We start from the raw sequence: 26,694 nt of genomic DNA, 5'->3' as shown, positions 1-26,694 counted from the left end.
CAAAATGGAATTGCTGTATGAGCCAGCAATTCCACTCCTGGGTATATATTAAAACAACAACAACAACAACAACAACAACAACAACACTAATTTGAAAAGATACATGCACACTAATGTTCACAGCACCATTATCTACAGTTGCTAAGGTATGGAAGCAACCTAAGTGTCCATGAACAGATAAACGGATAAAGAAGATGTGATACACACACACACACAATGAATAATGATATATATATATATATCACAATGGATGTATATATATATACACATACACACACACAATGAAATACTACTCAGCCATAAAAGAATGAAAATTTGCCATTAACAGCAACATGGATGGACTTGGATGGCATTATGCTGAGTGAAATAAGTCAGGCAGAGAAAAACAAATACTATATGATATAACTTATATGTAGAATCTAAAAAATACAGCAAACTATTGAATATGACAAAAAAGAAGAAGCAGATTCACAGATACAGAGAACAAACCAGCAGTTACCACTGGGGAGTGGGGTGGGCAATATAGGTGTGGAGGAGTGGGAGAAGTGGGAGTAACGCACTGCTGGGTGTAAGACAGGCCACAAAGATGTACTGCACAACAGGGGGAATATGGCCAGTACTTTGTAATAATTGCAAATTAGGTGGAAACGTAAAAGTTCTATAAAATTTTTTTAATGTAGTAATTCTTACCATAGAATAATATTCAGCCTTAAAAAGGAAGGCCATTCTAACACAGGTTACAACCTAAATAAACCTGAGGACATTATGCTAACTGAAATAAGCTAGTCACAAAAGAAAAATACTACATGATGTCATTTATATGAGGTGTCCAGGGTAGTTAAATTCATAGAAACAGAAAGTTTACTCGCGATCACCAGGAGCTCGGGGCAAGGGAAGTGGGGACTTGTTTACTGGATACGGAATTTCAGTTGAGCATGATGCAAAGGGTTGGAGGTGGACAGCGATGCTGATTGTAACATCTGTGTGAATATACTTAATCACACTATATTGTACACTTTAAATAGTTAAAATAGTTAATAGTTGTGTATATTTCACCAAAATAAAATAACTAGGTTTTTTAAGTGGAAGGAAAATAGAACTTGATTGTCTGCAATTTATATTACAAATGGGCAGTCAGCAGGGACAGAGAGAGATTGGGGCCTTAGACCAAATATATCCGGGGAGGAATTCATTGTTCATGGTTGATCAGGGACTGTTTCCTGAGCCAAGAGTGGGCACCATATTCAATGCAGCATGGGACCACTGTCCACAAAACAGTGGGCCACTTGTCCACAAAAACAGTGTTCAGGGAATAAGACTCTGTTATCTGAAGTAAAAGGAATTCCATCCAAGTAACACTGTTGAGCAGCACAGCCACACTTCCATGGAAAGAGACGCTAGGAAGAACATTCCAGCGCTGACGTACCAGTCACAGTACAGTCATAGAAACAGAATCCACTTTAGTTTGTTAAAACACAATAAATTTGTACAGGTGATAGAGGAGTAGAGATCAAAGAACACAGAATTCTTAGTCAACGCCATTACTTTATTGCCTATCGGTAATAGGAGGGATATTTATTACCCTTTGAAATGATAAACAGATGTTACACTTACACATTCATCCAGCCATTCATCTACTTATCCATTCTTTCAATCACCAGGCACGCTGGGTTTCACCTTACTTTACTGTTGTCCTATTTGGTCCTTAGGGCTCTATAATGCACAGTTACAACCCGAGGCAAGATGCACTAGATTAAAGCCAAACTTAAAAAAAGGACTGTTTGGTTTCCACTTGGACTCTTAATCACTGCATGTAAGATATATACGTGTGTGTGTGTATACATGTATATATATTTACAATATTTATTACTGCCTAAATAATGTTGTGTGAGGCCCATACAGGGTGTAAGCTGCATGAGGACAAGATCTTTGCTTTTCTCTCTTTACATAATCCAGAACAATGGCAGGGAGGACATAAGAATACAGCAAAGTGTAAATACTTAGAACTAAGCATTCTTTAGTGAGAATTAGAATAGATGTGTGAATAAATTGTTAACTACTTTTGACAGCATTTTTCTTTTATTAAGTGATCATTATAAGTCAGTTTTATTTTATTTTTTTTACTGAAAGAAAAAAAAAAAAACCAGTATTTCAAAGAGATACCTGCACTCATGTTTACTGCAGCATTAGCCACAATAGCCAAGAAATGAAAACAACCTAAATGCCCATCAACACGTTAATGGATACGAAAGATGTGGCCCATATACATATACACAAGGGAGTATTATTCAGTCACAAGGAAGGAGGATATCCTGCCATTGGCAACATCAATGGGCCTTGAGCACATTATGCTGAGAGACAGGTCAGAGAAAGACAAGAACTGTGTGGTATCACTTACATGTTGCATCTAAAAAAGGCAAGACTTCTCTTTGCTCTTCAATTCAGGGTGTGTCTGGCCCAAGCGGTTAGAACGTCTACTTTAGTCAAGCTCTCAGTGGGGTAAGATTTACAGATACTTCCGTAGGATGGTTTGCTTTTCCATTAAACCCCACGATACATTGGTCACATATTCATTACTATATGCTTTCTTCTTTAAAAGGCAAAGCCGTTCATTCTTCCTTCTGAAGACTTGAAGCCACGGCTAGATGGAGTGATTTAAAATCTCCAGTGGAGATGAGTTAACATCCTCGCAGAGATACAGAGACTGTGGTGCATAAGGTCACAGAAGGGGAGACTGTACCGAAAGCGTTTCTTCTGCTCCACTGGCCCTTAAGTCAACTCAGAGACTTTAATCTAATGTCTAAAATCCAAACGATCTATTACCTCAGAGTTTTGGAGTGTTCATGGAATTCTGGCAATTGAAAACACTCACACCTGTGTCAGCTTTTTGTTTTTCCAGAAGATTCTTACTTAGTACCCTCTGTGCCTAAACATACACTATGAAGAAATACAGAAAAGTACATATAATGGTGTCTGTCCTCAGATGAACTTTACTCTTATTTGAAACCAAACACTAGACCAAGTTAGCTGCACCTGGGCCAAGACCGCGTTTCTTTCCAGGGTGCCACGTGCATCTCTAACAGGGACACTGTGATGTCTTTTCAGGAGCTGGGCATCGCTGCTAGCTGGGATCCTGATTGCTAGAGTCCTTGGAATGTCTGGGCATTCTCATGTCCCAGCACACAGATTCGAGTGCATTCCCAGAGCTCCCCTAGGAGAGGGACTGGGAAAATCAGTACCATTTATCCTCATCCCAGAGCTGCGAGGGCCTTTTTCTTGGGAGCTGGCCCCCCTCCCCGGGTGGTAGTCTCATGATATGAGATCGGTTTAGATGAAGGCTAGGGATCATCCCCTTTTATCCTGCTACCTCTCAGCCTCCTGATAAATACCCTTGATTCCATTTGTTTCCTCCCCATTCCTTTTTTCTCTACAGACACCTTGTTCCACCTGCCATCTTTAGAATTTTCTCTGGTCAGGTCTGCTGGCTGCCTCTCCAACCATATTATAGACAGAATGTTTGAATGTTTGTGTTTTCCAGAATTCATTGGAGGAAACCCCAACTCCCAATGTCCCAATGTGCTTGGAAGTGGGGTTTGGGGGGAGGGAGGCAAGGAGTGTGGGGCCTTCACGAATCTAGTTAGTGCCAGTACGACAAAGAATCACGAGATTCATTCTCTCTCTTCCTCTCTTCATCATGTGAGGACACAGTAAGAAATGTGTCATTAAAGCTGGAAGAGGACCCTTACCAAGAAAATAACAATGCTGGCACACTGCTTTTGGACTTACAGCCACCAGAACTGGGAGAAATAAATGTTCGTTTTGTAAGCTACCCAATCTATGGTAGTTTGCTATAGCAGCCTGAGCTAAGACAAACCACGATGCTCATTACTCTCATTGTATGTACTTGGATAGTGACGTTTAAGTGCCAACACCTGGCCTCCGTGCGTCTGGGTGTATCATCCCCCAGTACTGTCAAGGCATCCATTTCTGCAGTGGTGAATGCCCCTTCTGTGCTTGCCTACAGCAGAGAGGCCACCACTGAACTTAAGGATGATGGGAATTCCTCTCACCAGTGAATATTCTTAATGTTTAGTAATTGGCTTCTAAACACCTTAAAAGTGTAATTCAAACATATGAAGTAAAGGTTACTCTTGCTGAGATTTCAAGGGGTAACAGGAAAGTTCATACCTTATTTTTGAAGCAAATATAAGGGATTAAAAACCAAGGCCAAAACAAAAACAAGATTAGGATGCAAATTTTATTTTCTAGTACTCTGATCTTAGTCTTAGACCCCTTACTGAGCAGGCTGATGTCATTTCTAGAAGCAATGAGCAATTCCATTTATTCATATTCCATTTATTATTTTAATTATTAGTATTATACTTTGTTTTCTTTGTTATTCAAGAAATGACAACACAAGCTTTACAAAATGGAAAAGATAGAGAATATAATGAAAAGCACATGTCCTTTCCGCCCCTGATGCCAAGCTGTTCTCCCCAGAGAGAACCAATGATGCCAATTCCAATGACGTTTCCGGAAATGTGCTACGTATACATGTGTATGAGTGCCCATAATAATTGCCTTTTTATGGTGAACACATTATACAAACTGTTTTGTGACTCATTTTTTCACTTGACAATATATCTTCCAGATGGTTCTATATTTACACAGACAGAGCCCCACTGTCTATTCACTAGCAACAGTGTTCCAGTATTTGTGCATCAAAACACATACTGCCGATTTAGACAAATGAGCGTTGAGTGGTTTGCAATCTTTTGCCATTAGAAGCAAAGCCTCAGTGAACCTCTTGTACGTATGTACATATACATAGATATGATTTTGCACACATGTACATTTCCTAAAAGTGAACATGCTATACCAAAGTGTCCATGCATTTATTCTATCCAATGTGGGCCAGGCATCGAAATTCTCCAGAAGCCACTTGTTATATTTAAAGCTTTGCTGAATGAAAGTGAAAAGCACACACACCAGACACAGCCCAGAGCATACACATATATAGTATATTATGTATCTAATTTCTTCACCAGGAGAGCTACTTCTTTTTAAATAGTGAGCTCACTCCTCGCACAATGTGACCAACAAGGTTAGCTGGGACAGACAACAGTGAAGAGATCTCACTGCCAAATTTGTTCAAGGCCACTGCAATCCAGGAAACATCATCATTTTTAGTTTCATCAATCATATTTTTCAAATGGCTTATCTCTGCATTCATCTCCTCAGATTTCTTTCTAAATCCTTCACTAAGTAGAGAGTCTTGGACCTAAAAAAAAAGTGAGGAAGGAAGTAAAACTTTTTAAATTCCCCATTTTTTCAAGGATTACATTTTGTCAAACTTCAAAACTGTCAAACTATCTTTGTTTTACTCTTAAAATTGTTCTCTCTTAATCATGAAAGGAGACTCTTATAACAAGGAATATTTCCTGGTTTGGATCTGAGTATTAAGAGAAAGTGTAGTTTACAGCCTTAATAATATTCATGCACCCTAGGGTTTTGCCAGGAGGCTAAGCCTGACATGAGGACAATGTAATATGTTCCAGTCAAAAAGTGCAAGAGAGGTAGCCTTGCTCTGACTGCACTGGTTCTCAGTCCCACTCAGGGTGGTACTGTCGCCCATATGATAGAAACCTGTTGTAAACGCACGGTCCCGAAGTTACAGAAATCGCTCATAAAGCACGTTCAGATGGACAGCGAGAGAAATCCTCCAAGCCGCGTGACAGCCCGGGGCTCCGTCCACGCCTGGAGGCAGCGCGGCGAGTGTAAATCTGCCGCTTGCCTGTGTTTTTAAGTCTGGACTTCCGGTAGTTTTCTGTCAGCACAGATCTACCTCAGGGCCTTGGGCTGAGCAGGGCTCCGGCTACATGGTAGTGATCTTCTAGAGCACACTAGTTGTTGCTCATGTTAAATGCACATGGTTGGAACATCCTGTGAGAGCATTTAAAATCCCCCAAGCGGCTATTCCACCCTATTTACGTTCTCCGAGGGCTCGGGGTGGGGGCCGTTACTCATCCCCAACTCTCCAGAGCCTCCTTACAGAGCAGAACTCGAAGGCTCTGGAGGGACTCCAAGGCTTCGGGGTTTTTATAAGTCACGAGCAGTGGACGCACTGGTGGTCCCTGCGTGATCTTGCTGTAACCACCACCCAGCCTTCCTGAGGAACCAGGGCAGGCTATCAGGGCCTGCCTCTGCCGCAGCCTGACTCACCTTCAGCTTATGCTCCAGCATCATGTTCTGCTGTCTCAGCAGGTTTTCTCTCTCCCTCGCCAGCTTCTCCGTCAGCTGGACTATGTGATCCTGGAGACTCCTGTTCTGAGCCTCCATCTCCTGCTGCTGCTCCTGCAGTTTCTGTTCCAGCAGCTCCTGTTCCTTCTCAGCTGTCTCCTTCCTGGCCCGCTCCTCTGCCCCAGGGAGGTTGTAGAGAGGGAAGAAAGTAAGGCAAGGATTGACCTCCACCCTCCTGAGCTCGGAGACCAAACCAAATTGAGAGAGGCAGGAAATCTCCGAAGTCCTCCCCCCACCCCGTGTCCACACCACCGAGAGCACACTTCAGGATGTGGGGGAAAGGCTCTGGCTGGCTGGCGTCCAACCACAGTTCCCTTTGCTGTTTCCAGATGCAGCAGGGTTGGTCCGCAGAACGGAAGGAAGCTCCTTCTGCTGGGAAGGCCTTGCTCTCACACCTGTCAGGGGGCACTGCAGGAACCTACCCCTCCCACTGTGAGCCCAGCCCTACCCCGTACCTGCTATGGCCTTCTCCCCATCAGTGAGGGCTTTATCTGCCTGCAGGATGGATTTCTCTATTGCCACCTGTGCCTGCAGAAAGCTCTGGAGGACCTCATTCGCCTGAGGAGCCAAGAAGGAGCACAGAACTTAGATTTCCGATCGGGAGGTTAGTGCTGCGAAGACAACTATGTCCATGTAACTTTCGCTTCGTGTTTAAAGTTCTACAGTGGTTCCTTACAACGAGTCCAGGCTCCTCAGAGTGACCTGTCTCCCTCCAGTCTCTTGCCCAGGGCTGCTTCCTTCTCCCCTCTCTAGATTCCCGCCAGCCGGAACTGCGTCCAGTTCTGCAAACCCCAAGTCTCTGGTGCTTTCACGTGTCTGCCTTCCCGGTGTGAAACAGTGCCTCCACGCTGTGCTGCTGTTCTCCTCTGCCACTAGCCGTTACAACAAGACAGCTTATTCTCACCTGCCTATGCTTCCCAGCTCGGATCTTTAAAATGTTGAAAACGCAAGCAGATGCTTCTTAACGTTACGTGAAAGAGCAAGCTGAAGGGTCTGGGGCAAGAGCTTGACTTTATGGCCACAGGACACAGCAGTTCAGTATACGTTAGTTGCGTTACTATTGTTGTTACCACTCTGTTACTGTTACTGTTGTGTCTGTTTCTATCACCTAAGTAGCTCTTTCCTGAGTGCTACAACTTTGTATGCAATTGTCTATGTAGCTGACTTCCTGTCTCACTTGTGGTCGTCCTTGAGTACAAAGACTCTGACATGCGAATTGTCAGCGCTCAACACATCAAATAGCATGTTGCTGGGTTAAAAAAATGAATAACTTATGTTCTGTCTCTTGCGGATTTAAGAAACCTGCACTCATGGTTGGGAGTTGACACTTCCACTCTCTTCAGGAATGAACAGCATGCAGTGGACCTTAAGAGCCAAAGCTGTCCTGATGGCCCCATGCTCTCTCTTTATGCATGCATGGAGCTGTGTGCTCAGATTTTCAGGAGACCCCTTTGGCTCTGCTCTGTAGGTTCCCCATGTTTCCCTCATTCCTCACCTTCACTCCTTTCCCAGGCACTTGATGATATTCCCTTTCAAGAATTTCCTTTGCTTTCCTGTAGAGTCCATGACCTCCAGGAACAGAGAAAGTTCCTGCTGAGATACTTTCCATTAGTGCCTTTGAAAGCTGATCAAGTTTAGTCTGGCAGTATTTGAGAGACGCCTTTTCATTCTGCATCAGGAAATCCTCCTTCTTATTCTGTATGATTTCCTGGAGGGAAAAAATATAGATGGATGTCACCGGAAGCAAGGAACAGAGGAGGTAAGTTTCCAAAGGATCTGGTAGAAGGATTGGTCTAACTGTTGTCCTCATGAGAAAAGTATTCTGTTGGAGGACATGTAATAAAACAGCAGTCACAGATTTGATTTACTCACAGCTCTGAAAACTCTGGAAGACCACGGGAAAGGTCCTTAACCTCCTTTTGGGTACTTCAACTAAGCTGTTGGAGTTGCATTACCTAATCTCTGGTTCCTTACAGCTGCCACGTTCAGTGATTCTATCTGTCTTCAACGACAGATACAACAAGGAGCAACCTAAGCTCAAAGGGGCCTGGGATGTGGATCCGAAAAGAGACATTTTGGTTCCCAGGCATAGGAGTGTGTTCACAGAAAAAGAAGCCAGCTAAAGAACGCCTTTTGGGTGTTCTGGACAGGCTTGGAATCCACAGAAGAATTTATTTCAAGAGGATATCTACACTGGCTTTGCATCAAAGATCAGAGAGAGCTCCAGATAAACTGCCTGAAAGAAAGAAATGTAATCCTTTGAGACTCTACCCCTCATGAGGACAGGGACTACTTTGTCCCTGAGCAAGAGACGAGCCATGGGACCAGTAACAGCACTTCTAGGCTTCATTCTTCAAGGGCAGGGGGCACATGGTAAACACTAAGACAGATTACCACAAGATTCTTCTGGAACTCCTGCTTGTCATCCTTGAAGGAGTGCTCCATGAAGACTGCAGTGGCTTCCCTCTCACAGGCGGCGTGCGCCTCCAGCAGCTCCTGCAGCGTGTCTGTGGGGAAGCTCACTCGCTGGGCCATCTGCTCGCTGTAGTGGTCAGCTGCCTTCTGCACGGCAGCTGAGTTCTCCAGCTGGGCCAGAGTTGTCACTGCGTTCTCCAAACAAGGTACTGCTCCGCTATTGATGGTATCCACGTAGGTCACAACCAGAGTCCTCAGCCCTGAAGAAGCCAGGAAATTTAGGGGCTTAATATCAAGTTGTCAGTCAACAGGATCCAGGATTCTGAGACTACGCTTCTAGGGTCATATACACATGCACACACACACACAGGCACCCCTACCTCCTTCTACTATTATCACCTTCATTTTCCTACTTTCAGTTTTATGGTTTTCCAGGCCACAGCACTAAAATGTTATATATGTATTTCTATCTAGCATACTAAGGGGTATCTGGAAAATACAGTTTCCCATTTTAAAAATTGAAAGCACAATAGATTACATAGATAGAAAGATGAGGCAGGGTGTACCACATTAAATTTATTCCTCATTCTGAGGATTTGAATGGATTTTATGTGATTTTTATGGGCTAATATTTATTTTTGGACCACTCTAAACTCTCAAAATATCTTTTGAATTCTCCTTGTGAAGAACACTCATTGTATAAGATTTCCTTTGAGGACATGGAATATTCTGTTTTTATACCAAGATAGTGATTTTATTCTAAATGGAAGAAGTTTTCAGACAAGTGGAAGCCACAGACATCAGTGACAAAACTTGCAATTTGGGGGAGGGGTTTATAAAGCCCTCAAAGTAAGATAATTATAAAGTATACAGATTCCTTCATGGAGTATAAATGTCTGCAAACCCAGAATTCCTTACAGAATCAAACAAAAATTAACTGAAAATCCCATTATATACAGCATTCAACACGTATCAGTCCCCATGCAAATGGAAAAAAGAGACTCACGTTTCCCAGTGACCATGATTCCTTCTGTGAGGGTCTTGGTCCTTGCATTGGCATAGATGTAAGAACAGAAATTGTTTGTTTGCTCTTGGAATTTAGGATCCAGTTGGTCTTCAGGTACCTTCTCAATATTGGCTAGAAGTTCTTTGTTGTTTGTTGGCCAGTCAAAGACAAAGCACTTCCGTCTTGGAAAGAATTGCCTGATGCGCTCTCTGGGCAGATTGGATGCTTGGGCTTTGGGATTCTTCCCTGAGGGACAGAAACACAGGATTAGAGCGTGGAGAGTCCTGAGGCGAGGGGGCTACAGGTGCTCCCGGTGGGGATTTGTGTGTCTTTGCCATCGTCTATGCATAGAACCCCTTTAACATAGACATTCAATACTTCTTTGCACATCAAACTTATACCAATGATATAACTGCAGAGGAATTTAGGGAGACATCTGATCCAGTAAAGGAGACCTATGGCTGTTCTCTCCAGACCTGCACACAGTACCATGGTTGTCTATCAGGTGTCTGCTTAACTAGCAGCTAAAAGGATGAAAGGTCAAATGAAACTTTCTGCTCAACTCGACCTCATGTAGGAATTGAGCTGTGGAACCAAAAAGAGGAGCTACAAACAAGGGATCATTGACGATAATTGGAATATTAGGAATGACACCCTCATTATTTAAGGAAAACTGTTTTGATGCTAAAAATAATTGATGTAGTATTATCTATTTTTTAGCAAAGACCTCTGAAGGGTAAATGTACCTGCAGTGTAATTTTCAGATATCACCACTAATCTATAAACTCTTTGAAGTAAAGGGTTATATCTGATTTGACAGTGGTCCTCTCCTGCCAGCCAATTTCTCAATAAATGCTTTGAGAAAGCATGAACAGAAACATGAAAGTGAGAATGAGTAAATCAGAACTGATATTTCTCTCAGGGTTTCAATAGACACACATCCTTGTAAATGTAACCCGTGAAAATAATTTATTACCTTGTAATTAAATCATGGGTAAATATGTGGGAATTAGGAGAAAGCCATGATGTGGAAGGTAAAACGAATGTTCTAATAATTGTTAGCAATATTGAAAACGCATAGATTGAAAAGACAGACACTTCTTCAGGTTTATTTAGAACATAAAATCATTTTTTAGATGATATAATTATACAGGATTAGAAAGTCATGTATCTCTCTTTGAGATGAATAACATGTGAAATATGTATTTTTTTCACCAGATAGACTTTTCACTGCAGCTTCACGTCTAACAATTAGCTGGTCAGTTGTTATCTCCAACAGAGAAAAGCAAAAGCCAAAATGGGGAACACAGTGTCTGGTCTTGAGAATACTTCAGCACCCATTTAAATCTGGATGCTAAATTTAAAGATGTATTAAAAAAACAAACTGGTTTTGAGTAATTTCACTTTACACTTTACTTTTCTTAAGTAAACTTCAACTGTAGCCCCTAGATCTTTGCAACCCACTTTCCAGCCACCATTTCCACAGACTTTGATTTAGTCTCAAATGCAAATGTAATCACAGAGATGAGGAACAGTGTTTAGCAGATCCCACCCTCTACTGGACCGTCCACTGCCCAGGCCATGCTCTGATACCTGGAATCAGCTTCAGGGCATTCTCCAAGTACTCATCTTCTGTGATAGGCTGACCATCTACCTTCAGCTCCAGGGTGAAATCCCGTACAGTCCAGATAAAGTCTGGAAAGAAACTCACAAATGCTGTGGAATCTTCTACTCCATCAGGTGTTTGGGAGGACTTCGCCCTGATGAGTTCTGTGAGCTCTGTCACATAACTAGGACTTGGTTAAGGAAAAGAAACTCACTACCAACAATTCCCACACTTCACTAATATAAAAGTATTATAAACACCCTCTTTCGCTCCACCCAGGGAAACTAAACGGCAGGGGAGGAGAGACTGACTCTGTCTCCATTCCTATGATTGCAGTGAAACATGGCAGTTCAGGTCCTGGAAGGAAAGGATACTGCAGCTGCTCCAGAGCCTGATGGTTGATGGTGTTCATGTTGTTGTAGACAAAGCTGCTGCACAGAAGCACGGCCAGGGCAAAGATCCATGAGTCATTCTTAGGGTCACCCTAGAAAGCACATTAGAACAAGAGAGTTAGGAGTTTACTCCTAAATTAGAAATTCATTCATTACAATTAAGCAATCATGATTTCATTTATTATTCCAGCCAACATACTCACCATGCAAAGAAACCGCTTGAAGACAGACATAAATGCAGATATCAGCTTTGACAATTACAGAGGCTTTTTTTTTATTTTTGAGTAAAGGTAGATTTATTCAGGGAGATACATTGAAAGGCAAGAGAAAGGCTATGAGGTGTAGGGGTTGGTGCTCAGATTAAAAGTAGGTATGTTACGGAAATGACAGGCCAGCCAAGAAACAAGCACCACTCGGAGGGTTGGAGTACTTAGATTTATTACGCCGGCGGGCTCAGAGGGGCTTCTGCTCTGAAGCTCTGAGCACCTCCAAGACGTGCACATGAGGTTTTATAGGGTTAATTACAAGTATGGGCTATTAGCCAATAAGGCTCAAACAACAAAAAAACAAGGAATCAGTACACTGAAGCTTATCAATTCGGAACAGATCACGTTACTGACACTTGTTGAGCTTGGATTTACGAGTTAGCTTGTTAGCCCAGTAAACTGACATTAAACTTCAGATTTACGAGTTAGCCCGGCAGACCTTATATCAGTAAACTGACACTTATCACACTTAGATTTGTGACTTAGCTCGTTAGCCCAGCTGGGCTTTTCCTTCACAGGTACACACTCCATAGACAGAATGTGGGCCGTCTCCAAGGAGGGAGAGAGATGGGCGGCTGAGACATTTCTCGTGTTTGCAATTTTTTCATATATAAAAGGATTTCAATCTTCACGGTGCTTTCTTTTTCCTCAAGTGGATAAAGCAAAATAACATATATAGAAAAACTGGTACAGTACCTGTTGTGTAACAAGGTACTCAGTGATGAGTGCGGGCACTTTTTAATTTTTTTAGAGAAGTTGGTGCCTTTACTGACCCGCAGGCTACCGGAGGGGGTGAAGCGGGAGGAGTGGCTGGCCCCGACGCCAGGCCGGCGTGCTTCACGGGCCTGCCGCGACTGAGAGCTCGCCTGGGTAGTGGCCGATCACCTCGGGCCTGCCCTCCACCTGGCTGCACACGCCCACCGCACCGCGCGGCCCACCGGCTCCGGGGAAACGGCCACATCGCGCAGGCGCGTCTTCCCCACCTCGCGCTTCTCCGCGGGCGGCGCCTCCCTCGGGGCCTCGCGCAGGCGCCTCGGCGGCGCGCGCCGCTCCCCGCGCAGGCCCGGCTGGGCCCCCGCGGCGCCGGCCGCAGTGCAGCTGCCCCGGCCGCTCGCAGGCCGCGGCCACGCGGCGGCTCGTGCGCTTCGCGAAAGGCCCGCCTCCTCCTCTGTTCCGCTTCCGCCGTCTGGTCGGCTCTTCAGAAAGGCGGCGCGTACTCATGCTACACGTCCTCACTGATCGGACTCCTTGTAAACGATACCGCAGTCGGCACAACTGGGTATTTACATTCTATCCAATCAATAAATAATTGCAGGAAGCTACTAAAGATCCCCACTGTTCTTAGATTTTAAAAAGCAATGCTAAAAATAAAAATTATTCCTTTCAAGATGGCTATTTCAAAGCAGTGGACAAACATCCATAACCGTAAGTGCAACAAAGAAAACAGCGTCTGTAGAAAGCTTACTCTCAATAATGTGCATAAGCCTGGAACCTATAGCTGAAGCACTAAACTCAGATTTAGAGGTCTATCGAGGAAGAACAGAGCTATGAAAGTTGGAGGAAGTATGTATGGTCTGAAACCTTCCTCAAGGTCTGGAGCTGAACGTTAAAGAACTGGTAAATGTGGAACTGAAGAAATGAAGGTGAGCCCATAGACAGGAACACCCAGAGAAACAAAACTAGAGATGGGAGCTTACAGGGGTCTTGCGGTTAAAACAGAGTCATTTGACTTGACTGGAGCAGCGGGCAAGTGGAGGAGGTAAGGGGAGCTTTCATGCACCCTAATCAAGGGCCTTAAAGCCCAGGCTAATTTGTGTCAGCCGCAGCATTGGCTAAGTAATGGCATAAACCAGAAATTGTTATTATGAACGGCATGTAAAGTTGCTCCCAGTGCAAATGCAAAAACTGTGATTTATGTTGCGAAGATTCTAAGTGGGAGTTTGGGGGGATAATAGTCTATTCATTACTTTCTTCCCCAAAAACCCAATTTTAAAAAATAATAAATTACGGTAAGAAGTAGCATTTATGACAAGTGATAAATTATTTCAACAACGAGATTATATCATTGTTTGACATATGGCTTTAAAAATAAACACAGACTTTCTACTTCCCCTTTGAGGAAAGAGAGAGCTATAAAAACGTAGGCACTATTTCCAAACAAGTCTCAAAGTGGGGGGGGGGGGTGGTTCATTCCACCCATTAGTAGAGAGCCAGAACACCAAAAATCCATCTTAAACCATTTCCTGCAGGACAAGTACTTACTTTCATAGAACTCGCACATTCAGAGGTGTCTCACAGATTTCCAGAACCCTCTGTGAGTAGTTGATGAACTTCATCATGGGAAATGTAAACCCGTCTCTTAAATCCAACCCTCAAATACACTCTTCACCTGGCAGCTAAGAAGGTGAATCAGAAATCTTTCCTCACTCCCAGGTTGATGTTTCTCCTCCTTCTTACCAAGGCACCCTTAGGCTTAACTGTAAGTGCTCAAAACTAGGCGGGTGCTGCCTGGATCACCTTTCAAGACTGACGGACTTATTCCCCCAGCTGTCGGGAGTGCTGGTGGAAGACAGTCTTCAGGTGTCAGCCCTCTTAATTAGAAAGGCTTCCAGAGCAGCTCTTCAAAAATGTATCAGTGCCCTGTCCCAACTCAGGATAGCTCAAAAAGGCCATTCCAGTCACGGAGCTCCCATGGAATTCACAGAAATTGGGGACTGCAATGCAATGCATCTTCTTCCTCTCTCCAGCCTGCTTCTTTCCCAATCACATGATAGTAAATCTGACTGCAGATAATGTGGTCTTGTCAACTGAACTAAAGACTCTTAGGGCAGGACCTTTGCTTTGGTCAACGATATCTACAGTGCTAAGTCCAAAGGCCTAGAACTCAGCTGTTCAATAATGATTTATTCAATGTAATCAAGTCATCCACTTGGTGCCAAGAAATAAAAGATTTTATCTAATACACCACGATACCTTACCTAGAAGTGAGGTTCAAACAAACCATAGTTCTCCTCATTTACTGTCATTGATTTCCAGATTTTACAGATTACAGCAGTAAAATTTCTAGGATCATGGAGAGATAAGGAGAAAATCCAGAATAAAAAGGATTTAACTGTGACTCTCTGCCTTACCTTTTCCACATCCCCCAGGCCCTCGGTGTCCAGAAGGACCAGGGTATGATTTGGCTTGCAGGGGTGAGGCACACACCACATCCAGATGCCCTTGGTTTCAGACTGCACTGTAGAGCCTAGAGGAAAGCCTGCGAGGAGAGGGGAGAAAGCAGCACTCAGTGAGAGCAGATAATCTAAGCAGCCAAGGGGCCACAAAGTCAGATCTGTTGGAATGTCAGTACCCCAGCATACGGCATGGTGCTTCTCCATTTCCTCAAGAATGTCCTACTTTGTGTGTCATCTGTTCCAAGGAGGAGGGAATATTAACTGTGAGAAGGATACCAAGCAAGGGCTCCACACGGGGGCAAAGGGGAATCCATGAATCCAACAAAATGGAGGTCACTGGTAGCCATAACAAGAGTATTTTGAAAGAATGGTCGGGTTCAAAGCCAGAGAGAAGTGGACTGAAGAGAAACATGGGAAGAGAAAGAAGTGGAAAAAAGAAATCAAGATTATATTTTTTGCCAAACAAAATTATTTTTTAAAAGTGGGGAGAGGTGTTAGCCACAGTAGGATATGACATCCAGGAAAGATTTTTAAGACTGTAGATATTCAAACATCTTCATATGCTGATGAGAATATGCCATAAAAAAGCAAAATGTATTTCAAGAGAGAGTAGACATGATTGCAAGAGCCCAGTGCTTAAGCAAGTAAAATAAGGTAGGATTGTGTGCATCAGCAGAAGAAATTTTGCTTTACAGGAATAAAACAAAGAATATGATAACAAATTACACCAAGATAGTGATTTCGCAGTGAGAAATAGAAGTGGAAAGTTGGTTTATTAAGAGAAGTTTGGTCCTCCCTACACATGACCAGGGACGAAAATTAAGAAGCTGAGATATTAGCTAGAATCAAGCAATTGGCCCTTGACCCAGTACAATACTTACCACGGTTCTGACCTGCAAGACGGTTCATCAAGTAGGATTTGCCCGTACGATACAGTCCTACGATGGCCACCACCACCACTGGCTGAGAAATCTCACCAAGAATCTGCAGAGCTTCTTTGTTCACTGACAGCAGCTCATCATCATTTTCCAGCAGACAAATGGGGTCCATCATGTTGGGTCCAGATGCCATGGCAACCAGCCAACCGAGAAGAGCTTCCTACTGGAAATCAGATTACAAAGTTGTTCTCTAACTCAGACTTATACAAAGCATCCATCGACTTAGCATAGGGTAAGTAAGACTTCTGCGCTTTCCATGAGACAAAATGTAACCTAGAATTAGCATACTGCAGAGGTTTTCCCCCATCATTCCCTCAAGTCTCTCATGATGTTGGTAGTGAAATAATATAATATCACTCTCCAAAGCGTTACTTCAAAATAATAATATAATTAAAGTTATTGTTACGATGCTCTGAAGGCCTACAATATACCAAGCCCTTTAATAGTAACTTACATACCCAGCTAAACTGATACTCACAAGAGGCTGAAAGTTAGAAATTAATATAACTACTTTACAAATGAGGTAAATGGTTCTCACAAAGGCTGAGTGAGTAAGTGATTGAGCAAGGCTTGAAAAATCTATATACTTGAGCAAAATGACAGGCTAGCAAGCTCTAAGCTCTTGTTTCTCCAACTAGACATCAAAAACAACCAAAATACTGGCCAGAATAACCTTCCAGTAGTTCTGTAAAACAGTCAAAGGTCCAAAGCAGCCAGCCACGTACCCAATCAAGAAACAGCCTCATTTGAAATGGTAGGAAATTCTGCGGTGTTTCTGTTGCCCTTGGTCCCTATTGTGGTAAGGTCTTTGTCGGAGGAAGTGGCAACTCATTTCCCATTCCCTCCCTTGATCCAGAGGGAGGGAATTTTATAATGTTCTAACCTGTCAGGACTGCCTCTTCAGGTCTCTGTTTCACCTCGCATAAATCTCAGGGAGGGGTGGCAGAGGGGTAGGTGGTGGCATAACTTGGACATCAGGTGGAAAGAAGCAGTGGGTATTGTTCAAGAAAAATGTGGAGAGACAGCTCCACAGATGCCTAGAGCAAGAGATTAGCAGTGAAGATATAAAATAGACTATCTAAGGCATCATTTCAGTTTCCAACTCCCTTCTTCAAACTAAACAAAGCAGAGCAGACTGCATTTACAATGTTCTAACATCTCATGGGCTGCCTGAAGGACTGTTATCTTTTTCCCCTATTTGGATCTTAGGCAGGGAGAAGCGGTGGACATTGCTTGGGAAACCTGCAGGGAGAATGACCTGCAGACACCTATGGCAAGACATTATGGGCATGTTGAGATTTATAATAAGAAATACATATTTGATTGTTGTCCCTATCCCTGGTACATAGCTCTTAAAACCCTATGTGATGAGAGAGATGAAATTATCTTTCTTATAACCCTTAGTCTTTTGTCCTCAATTCCTAAAATAGTTCCAGAGTGATAAAGATGAGAGGAGAGTCTTTTGTTATTCATAACAAGCACCTTTCAGCCACACCTGAGTTTGTGTTAATGAGGTGATTCTGTAAAGCCCCTGGATCACTACAGAATGGAGCTGGTTGCCAGGGGAACCAATGTTATTAGACAGTTGGAACATTTAGCTTGATGCCCCAATCTCTGGGGAGCAGAGAAGAGCTGAAAGTTGAGTTAATCACCAATGACCAATAGTTTATTCAACCGTACCTATCTAATAAATCCTCCATCAAAAACAAAAACAAACTGAAGGGGTAGAGAGCTTCTGGCTTGATGAACATGTGGAGGTGGTTAGAGGGTGGCACATCCAAAGGGGTCATGGAAGCTCCACACCCCTTTCTCGATATCTTTCCCTCTGCATCTCTTCTATTTTGCTGTTTATAGGTTGTATCCTTTCTTAAAATAAACCAGTAATCCAGTAAGTAAACTATCCTTACTGAGTCTTAAGCCATCCTAGCAAATCACTGAACCTGGGGAAGAGACGGCGGGAAACTCCAGTGTGTAGCCAGTTAGTCAGAAGCACAGGTGGCAGCCTGGATTTGTAATTGCATCTGAGCTGAGGGGACATCTTGTGGGACTGAGCCGTTAACCTGTAGGGATGAACTAACTCTTGGCAGTTAGTGTCAGAATTGCTTAGTGTGAAAAAAATGCTAACATATGTGGTGACCCATTGGGAAATTAATATACTTAAAAGGAGCACATATATGGGAAAATTCAAAACGCAACACACAGGCCCAGGGAAGATGCATGTTCAGAAAAGCCTAAGAAGACTTTAAGGCTTCTCCTTAGCTTGATCCCAAGCCTCAAAACCAAGGGCCAGCTTAGGGAAAGACTTCCTTGTCACAAAGCCTGTATGCAAAGGATGGGAAAGGTGACGGCTTTCATAAATGCTCAGATTTCAGGGAGTGGAAGGACAGTAACTCAGTGGTAGAGCATGTACTTAGCATATCCAAGGTCCTGGGTGCAATACCCAATACCTCCATTTAAAATAAATAAATAAATAAATATCCAATTTTACAACATCAACAGCAAAAATCACAAGGCATACCAAAAAAAAAAAAAAAAAGAAAATATGGCCCTTTCAAAGGAATGAAATAAAGTAAAAAACAACTCTGAAGAAACACATGCATTAGATGTTCTAGGCAAAGACTTTAAAATAACTTTTAAAAATATGCTCAAAAAGCTAAAGGAAGACTCAGAAAAAGAACAAAAGAAAATCAGAAAAACAATATGTGAACAAAATTAGAAAATCAATAAGGAGATAAAAATAATAATAAGAAGAAAAGAAACCAAACAGAAATTCTGAAGCTGGAAAATACAGTAAATGAGTTTACAAATTTTCTAAAGGGGATCAGACTTGAGCAGGCAAAAGAAAGTCTCAGCAAACTTGAAGACAGGACATTTTAAGTTACCAAGTCTCAGGAGCAGAAGGAAGAAATAACTTTTTAAAAGTGAGTGTAGCCTAAGAGAGTTATGGGACACTGTCAAGTAGACAGACATGTGCGTTGTGAAAGTCCCTAAAGCAGAAGGGAGAGGCAGGGCAGAGAGATTATCTGGGGAAATAATGGCTGAAAAATCCCAGTGCAATGAAATACAAGCATCTACAAATGCAAGATGCTCAACAAACTCCAGTGGGATAAAGCATCAGAGACCAATGCTGAGGCATATTATAATCAAAGTGTCAAAAGACAAAGAGAGAATCTTGAAAGCAACAAGAAAGCAGTGACTCATCACATCCAATAAGATTGTCAGTCAATTTCTCAACAAAATATTTGGAGTCCAGAAGGCAGTGGAATGATACATTTAAATTGCTAAAAACTGAAAGTGATGGGGTGGGGGTTGAAACTGTCAATCAAGAATACTTGATTCCAGAGGAGGGGGATCAAGATGATGGAAAAGAATTTCCCACTGAAAACTGACAGAAGAACTCCTATACAATCAAGATTTCAAGGCATATTTCGACATAATTAGGTAGGGCAGGGGTGAAAACTTTAGGCTGGGACCTGTGCACCTGGGGACGGACTAAGAGGAAAAGGAAGATGGTGCAAACAGACCCTAACCCTGAGGAGTGAGTAGGTCAAGCCACAGACTGGGCATCCCAGTCCTGGGGTCCTACACAGAGGAGACAAGCCCCCTTGGCTACTTGGAGAAAGACTGAAACAGGTAGAAAGGCTGGAGAAGCCTAGGCTAGAAGGAGTGAATGGGTGCTGGTTTGCCACCGGACAGGTTGGAGACAGGTCTGCCCCCGCAACTACCACCTTACTGTACTCCCCAGGAAGGTATTCTATGCAAATAACAACGAAAAGAGCACTGTTGTGCTTATGCCTCTGTGAGACAAAAGAGAATGTGTTTCAAGCACTGTTAAAAGAGACGAGGAAGGACATTGTGTTAAAAGAGTCAAGTTTATCTAGAAGATAAAACAATTCTAAATATGTATATCCTGAACAGCAGAGTTCCAAAATACATGAAATAAACATTGACAGAACTGAGCATCAGATCACTCAACAATAGTAGGAGAGTTTAATACCCTACTTGCAATAATAGGTAGAAAAAACAGACAGAAGGTCAAAAACAAAATGAAGGACTTGAACAACACTATAGCTTAACTGAGCTCAGCAGACATATACAGACACTCCCATCCAACAACAAGAGAACACACGTTTTCCCAGATGGGCATGGAATATTTCCAAGGGATAGATCATATTTTAGGCCACAAAACAAGCCCTAACAAATTTTAAAAGGCTAAAATCATACAAATTATCTTTTCTGAACCCAGTGAAATTAAACTAGAAATTAATAGATGGAGTAAAACTGCAAAATTCACAAATATGTGAAAACCAAACAATAAAACTAGGAGTAAAAACAAACTACCTCAACATAATACAGGCTGTGTATGGAAAACTCACAGCTAGCATCACACTCATAGGTAAAATACTGAAGCCTTTCCCCTCTGCCTGCCTCCCCTTTTGAGCAGGGGCCGCACACTGTGGAGCGACCTTCCCACACAGCTGCTCCTTCTTCCACTTGCCACTCTTCTTCTGTTTCAGGAAGATGTCTTGAATCTTAAGAGATTTAGTCCAAAGTGCTTAGCTGAGAAGGGTCAGACTTTTTGCAACTTAATCCCATAAATGAAAATAAGAATGAAAATGCAAATATCATTTATATTCTTTTGAGAGACATATACATATATTCAGAGAGATAAAGCAAATCCAGCAAAATGTAACCGGTGGGTAAATCTAGGTGAAAAGAACAAGAGATTCCCTTGTCATTGTCTTCCAAGGCACAATCTGATTTACAAAATCAAGCCTCAAGAGCACAGTTACACCACGGGTCTTCGGGCATGGTTTTGATTGCCATTGTACTAAAAGTTCCCTGTAACACATATGCATGTTTCATAATTAGACTATATAAATATGATATTATATTCAAATGTCTCAAATATTCAGTTTCATATTTATAAGTCAAATATTAAAGATGCCTCAAATACTATCAAAAATATTTTTAAAAAAATACCAGCTTTATCAGTTACTACTTGTGTGGCCTTAAACAAGAAGCCTCACCTAGCTAAACCTAAGTTTTTAAGAATAATTATAGGGGTCATATGAGGAAAATGATAAGTCCAGTCTGGAGGATGTTTTGATAATAAAATTAGATAACTATTAGCTTGTATCTGAGCATAGCATGCAGCACAAAATGGGGTTTCAGTGCATGTTTATTGAATTAGGTGGAGCTGTATCCACAATATTGCACTAGACAAATCGGGTTACGCATTTGAACACAATCGGCAAACTTTGGGTTACTAAGAAACAAGGTCTATAAATAAAAATTTTTATCAGAGCAAAGCAGCAAGGAAATTCAAACACTGCTCCTGCACCATCTCCTTTTGTCTGATTCTTCATTGTGGGAGCAAAGAACACAAAGGTAGAACAGGAGCCTCTGACAGCCACATTATAATGACTAGAATTGTCCAGTCCCCTCTTTAAAGGGAACACTAAAGGAAGCTGCAGGAAAATGCGAGGGAAACAACTTTGTAAAAACCAGGTCTGTGATTTCTTAGCTGTGAATGAGCCACAGAATTTTTAACATCAAATTAACAAACTGCAGCTCTTCAATCCTATTCCAGATTGGTTTTCAAAATGGGATGAATCATCCAAAGGGACCATTAAACCCAGATTGTGTACGTTTAAAACATGCTACAAATGACTCCAATGTTCTTTCAAAAAACAAACCCACAAACATGGGGGTGGGGGTGGGGAAGAGGGGAAGCGAGAGAATGAGAGGGAGGAAGGGGGAGCCAGAGACACAGAAAAAGAAAGAGAATTTTGACGCAATTGTAATGTTTAACTAATAAAGATCAGGGGTGAGGGAACAAAATTTATCTCTACATAGAGATTTACAGAGCTCTCACTGTGAGCTTTCTTAGACTGGCTAATAGAAACATTGAAAAGAAACTGTCTCTCTAGATGACAGTTCCCTATAACCTCCTTGCCAGGGACTGTCTTATTCTCTGAATTCTAAGCCAGCCCACAGAGCTTGACAGAGCAAGACAGGCAGGCTCCCAGGAGGACTCTCTCACGGAGCAGCACATCCAGGGGGACACCGTGTGCCTGGCTGTCACTTTGCAGCTGCCACTGGTCCAAACAGAGAAGCCGAGCTTCCCTCAAGCTAAAGCCAGCCACAGAGCCCTGCATGCCAGACCGCAGGCCACTTGCCCATCCTCAGGTGTCACTCTGAATCAGAAATCAATCTTGCAGATTACTACATACAGAATAGATAAGCAACAAAGTCCCACTGAACTACATTCAGCACCTTGCAGTGACCGATAATGAAAAAGAACATATGCATGTGTAACTGCGTCACTGTGCTGCACACCAGCAACTAACACAGCATTGTAAACCAACTATACTTCAAAAACAAAAGAAAGGAATCAGGTTTGTGCTGCACATAAAAGGCAAGGACATACCTGCTCCACACACGGGTACCAGAACGGTTCTCAGTGCCTCTCACACCCTGCTCGCTCGCTCCTTCCACCTCTCTGTCCCTCCTTCACTAAGGCTAAAAAAGAGGGAGCAGGTCCGTCGTCTCTTCCAGCACAACGGTGATGAAACTGAAGCTGAAAGCAAAAGTGGCTCATGCTGTTTTTCAGCTAGCGGACTCCTGCCAGACCCACTCATTACAGCACAAATATGGGTGCGTGTGGTTCAGGGTGAGAGGAAGTTAGGAAAAGCTATTTAGCCGTCACACCCTGACACATGCCCTGCTTTCTGGGGGCCGCCCCGCACTGGAAGGCCTTCATAGCCCCCTTCTTGATACATCTCTCCCCGGTGCAAGGCTGCTGAAGGAGGCCTAAGTTTCCTTGGCAAACAAGAAAAAGAGAAAATCCAGGGCACAGACGTAGGCAAGGCTGTGTACAACAAGGATATTTCAAGCACTTTTCTCTTGGCGGGACTCCTGGGGATTTTTGTAACATTTTAAACCTGTACCTTAATATATACATTTAGTTAAACAAGTAACTAGAAAATAAAGATTAAAGATGGAAATGAACAGCCCTTCATTGTATCACCTGGAGATGCCCACCACTGGCACTTGCTCAGCATGCCTGCACCTCCCCGACACACGGACCCTCCCCTAACACAGATACCCTGTTTCCACAGGAATTTAGCCAGTTGGACCAGTTCCAAAGGGATGTATCTGGTCAGATAAGAAAGTGACTGGCTGCACACATGTGCTTGTGAGAAAGAAAGTGGAGCAGTGTGTAAGGGAAGGACGAGTGGTGCAGCAGGGAGACGTCCAGGGAAGCCAGGCTGTGAGGGTGCAGGGAGCCCCCTCCTCCCTGCCCTTCTCCGCCCTCCTCGCCATTCTCCTTGCTTGTGGGGACCTCTCCATAAAAGGCCAGATAGTAAGTATTTCAGGCTTTTTGAGCCGTAGGGTCTCGGTCACAGCTGTTCAGTGAGGCCATCCCTGCACAACAGGTAAACGAACGGGCACAGCTGTGTTCCAGTGAGACGCTGTTTACAAAAGTGGGCAATGGGGAGCCATCCTGGTTTAGGCCAGTGTGGTGCTACCATATGCCAGGGGTTGTCACCAGCTCATGGATGTATCATCGTCTTACAAGCCGAGTAAAATGGTCCAAGTCCAGACTCTCAGGCTGAGTGTCTGCTTCTAGGGCCATTTGGGTTAAACAGTGTCTAAATATCCTCAGTCTTGGAGCAGAGATGCAGAAAAGGAATATGTATACTGTCCACGTGTCTACGCATCATCCACATGAGTTCCTGCCTGGGTCCCCAAGCCACGCATCCACATAGCTATGCCAGTAACTGTCTTACTCCCAGCAACATAGCACTGCCAGCAGCTCCTAGACCGGCCGAAGAGAAACCAAAAGTGATGGAATACAGTCAGTGGTAGTGAGGGAGAGGCTGGTTTGGTGTGTGACATCTGCCCAGGTCTGCAGGCCTCTGTGAGAGAGTGAGGAAGCCTGACATCTGGGCACCAGTCAAGGTGACCCCAGCTGGCCTGAGAGGGCGGGGCAATGGTGAAGGTTATGAGAGACTTTTCAGGGGTACTTCTGCCTACACTTGTGCAACATGGTCTGTTCATCCCCAGCACAGAACACGGTTCCCACAGACGCTGCACAAGGCCAAACCTAAGGTGTAAAGGCTCGCCGACACTGCCATCGTGTGGTAGCTCAGAACCATCATCCATCCAGTGATGTGTGAGTTTCCCTGCCAAAAGCGCTTTACTGAATTCAATATAAATTCAATGTAGATTTTATAGAAATTCAATTATAACGGAGTAGAAATCCACATATACAAGTATATTACATGCATGCAATAATAGTTTTGCCATCATATGTTTCCTAACATAAACATTGGCTATAATGTAGTTTCTTTAAAGGTTAATTGAAATGAAGAGAGAAGTAGTAAGGTCTTAAGCTTCTATGGAGAGACAGTTTCACAGCAACAGGTACTTGGGTGTACGTGGCTCATCTGGGCAGTGATCCCAGGAATCCAGAGGGGAGTAGACGAGGAAAAGGGACAAGTCAAGGAAGGTGAGTCACTGCGCTGGGTCCCTTGTGGGAAACTGGAGGGCAATCCCAACATGGACCTTCTGAAGAACGACGGGGAACGCACCTCAGAAGTATCCCTTTGAAGGGCAGCACGGAGACCTGTCCAACAAGGCGCACTTCCCATTGGCTGAGAGCTTCTGTGGGGCCTTAAACACCTGACGCCCACAGGCCGTGCTTGTGCAAAGTGGGCTGCCTGTCACAGTGTAAAGGAAAGCCCGAGAGAGAATAGCTGAAAGGCACTCGAGGCGGGACACAGACGTGAGCCGACTGGTACCAGGAACGCTCTGCTGCGGTGGGTTTGAGAGCGGAGGCGAGAGACAGGGTGAGCAGACGGGGAGTGTTGGAGATAACTGAAGCCTAAGAATTGGGAAATAGGGTGACCGAATCTGAATAACCCTTTCAGACAAAGCCTCACACTGAAAATAATGTAAACTTCTGGATTAAGAAAAGGTGTTTTTTAAACGCAATAAAAATTTTAAACTGGTATTAAGTGACATCATTAGGCCAAGTTTCAAGGGAAAGTGGGAAGTCAGTGAGGTAGGTGGAGCCCTGAAGCTGTTGTCCAACGAAGGAATGCACCATCAGTTTTGAAGGTGTTATGAGATAAGGGGCAAGAGCTCAAAAGCCAGAGCTCACCCGGAGAGTCTATGGGGATGTAATGTACTTGATGTCCATAGTCAGTAATGCTGTATTATCTGTTTGAAAGTTGCTAAGAGAGCAGATCTTAAAAGCTCTCACCATAGGAAAAAAATACAGTTATTTGTGGCAATGGCTGTTAACTAGACTTACTGTGATCATTTGTATCAAATACATAAATATGATACATATACATATATAGTTGATACATATATATATATACACCAAATCATGATTTTGTGCACCTGAAAGTAATATAATGTCATATGCCAGTTACATCTCAATTTAAAAACAGTGTAAAAATCCATGAACTAAAACATCAAAATGTTATTATTCAGGATCAAAGATTGCTAGTCTATTGCTAGCAAGAAGAAAAATAAAAGGTAAAGAACATAGGTTTTAATAACATGATATTAACCAATTATGAGAAGTAAAAGCAATATAAAATGGGATGGATAATTCTATACTCTTGCCTCTCAAGAACCCTGAGGATTAATGCAATGACAACACAGTTCCATTCAACACAAAAGGTGATGACGCTTCAATGGCAAACTGTCTTTATTAGTGAGGAAATATGTTTTGTTTGAACATAAAAATTCTAAGCTTGTAATTCCCATACTAGAACCCTAGCAAAGCATTCTTGCTGCAATTTGAGGGGCTCACACTTTCATTGCAAAAAATTACCTCAGGTCGGAATGCTCCCTGATCTGTAAGAGGCAAATGAATAACTGTGCTTTTTCCTGCTGTTCTGTTTTTTCAGCTTGAAGGGAAGAGATGCTGTCTCACCCCTCCTGAAAACTACCGGTCATCTCACAGCTCCTGGAGCCATTAGTGAGAACTCCAGCACTATCTGATAATAAAACTGGAATGGGTCTTACAATACGTAAAACTACATGTTACATTAGAAAATATAGTAACAGTATCATATATATTAATCGCTTACAGCATCCCTGGAACTGTGCCAGACTTGCTCAGTGTTAACCTGTTACGTGTGATCACTATACACCTGTGTGATTCTCAGTGTGATTGTGCTTTTATCAGTTCATTGCTTCCCAACTCCAAGTCTACCCTTTATTCTCTACTCTGAAAAAAACAGAGCTGAACTCCTTAAGTATTCTTCCTTCACAAAACGGCAGAGTTCAGTTCTGTCAGTATAAGATGTTAGGAGGACAGACAGGGTCTGGTAGGAGACCTCCTTCAGATACTGAAAGACTAAATTAGTAATTCTTGACATTTGCTGCACATGAACATCAACAGGGACACACTTAAAAATGCTCACACTTGCTCTCTGGACCACCACCAGAGTCTCTGACTCGGTAGACCTGGACTTGGAGCAAGGATGAGTGTTTTTTTAAGACCTCCTCCCCAGGTGATTCTAACTGCAGTCAAGGATGAAAACAACTGGAGCACACCAGCAAAGAAA

The 26,694-nt window shown here is 43.0% G+C and overlaps 1 protein-coding gene across 5 annotated transcripts; it reads right to left on the bottom strand.

The window, feature by feature from the left end:
* Positions 1-4,244: 4,244 nt before the first annotated feature.
* Positions 4,245-22,651, bottom strand: LOC102542648 (guanylate-binding protein 6). Of its 5 annotated transcripts, none has more exons than XM_072968293.1 (11): positions 22,533-22,651; positions 16,043-16,262; positions 15,117-15,244; positions 11,702-11,811; positions 11,315-11,511; positions 9,722-9,967; positions 8,695-8,975; positions 7,796-8,008; positions 6,756-6,858; positions 6,223-6,416; positions 4,245-5,281 (listed from the first exon to the last, which is right to left on the bottom strand). In XM_072968293.1, the coding sequence occupies exons 2-11, from the start codon at positions 16,230-16,232 to the stop codon at positions 5,054-5,056; spliced, it is 1,890 nt and encodes a 629-aa protein (XP_072824394.1). In that variant the 5' UTR covers positions 16,233-16,262; positions 22,533-22,651; the 3' UTR covers positions 4,245-5,053. The 5 variants fall into 5 exon arrangements, with proteins under 5 accessions (XP_072824394.1, XP_072824395.1, XP_031536339.1 ...); XM_072968294.1 differs by having other exon boundaries at positions 16,055-16,262; XM_031680479.2 differs by having other exon boundaries at positions 16,043-16,259; positions 22,533-22,644.
* Positions 22,652-26,694: the final 4,043 nt, after the last annotated feature.

Source organism: Vicugna pacos, chromosome 9 (genome assembly GCF_048564905.1).
Source record: "Vicugna pacos chromosome 9, VicPac4, whole genome shotgun sequence".
Lineage (NCBI taxonomy): Eukaryota > Metazoa > Chordata > Mammalia > Artiodactyla > Camelidae > Vicugna > Vicugna pacos.
This window is presented reverse-complemented; position numbering and strand designations above follow the sequence as displayed.

What these genes read in the sequence shown, in the direction of transcription:
- LOC102542648 (XM_072968293.1), bottom strand. Translation starts at nt 16,232, where the DNA reads ATGGCATCTGGACCCAACATGATGGACCCCATTTGTCTGCTGGAAAAT. An exon ending in AGTTCCAGAAGAATCTTGTG is followed by an intron (nt 8,009 to 8,694) that starts GTAATCTGTCTT and finishes TTTTCCCTCCAG; the next exon opens with GAAATCATACAGAATAAGAA. An exon ending in TGCCTGGGAAAGGAGTGAAG is followed by an intron (nt 6,859 to 7,795) that starts GTGAGGAATGAG and finishes TTGGCTCCTCAG; the next exon opens with GCGAATGAGGTCCTCCAGAG.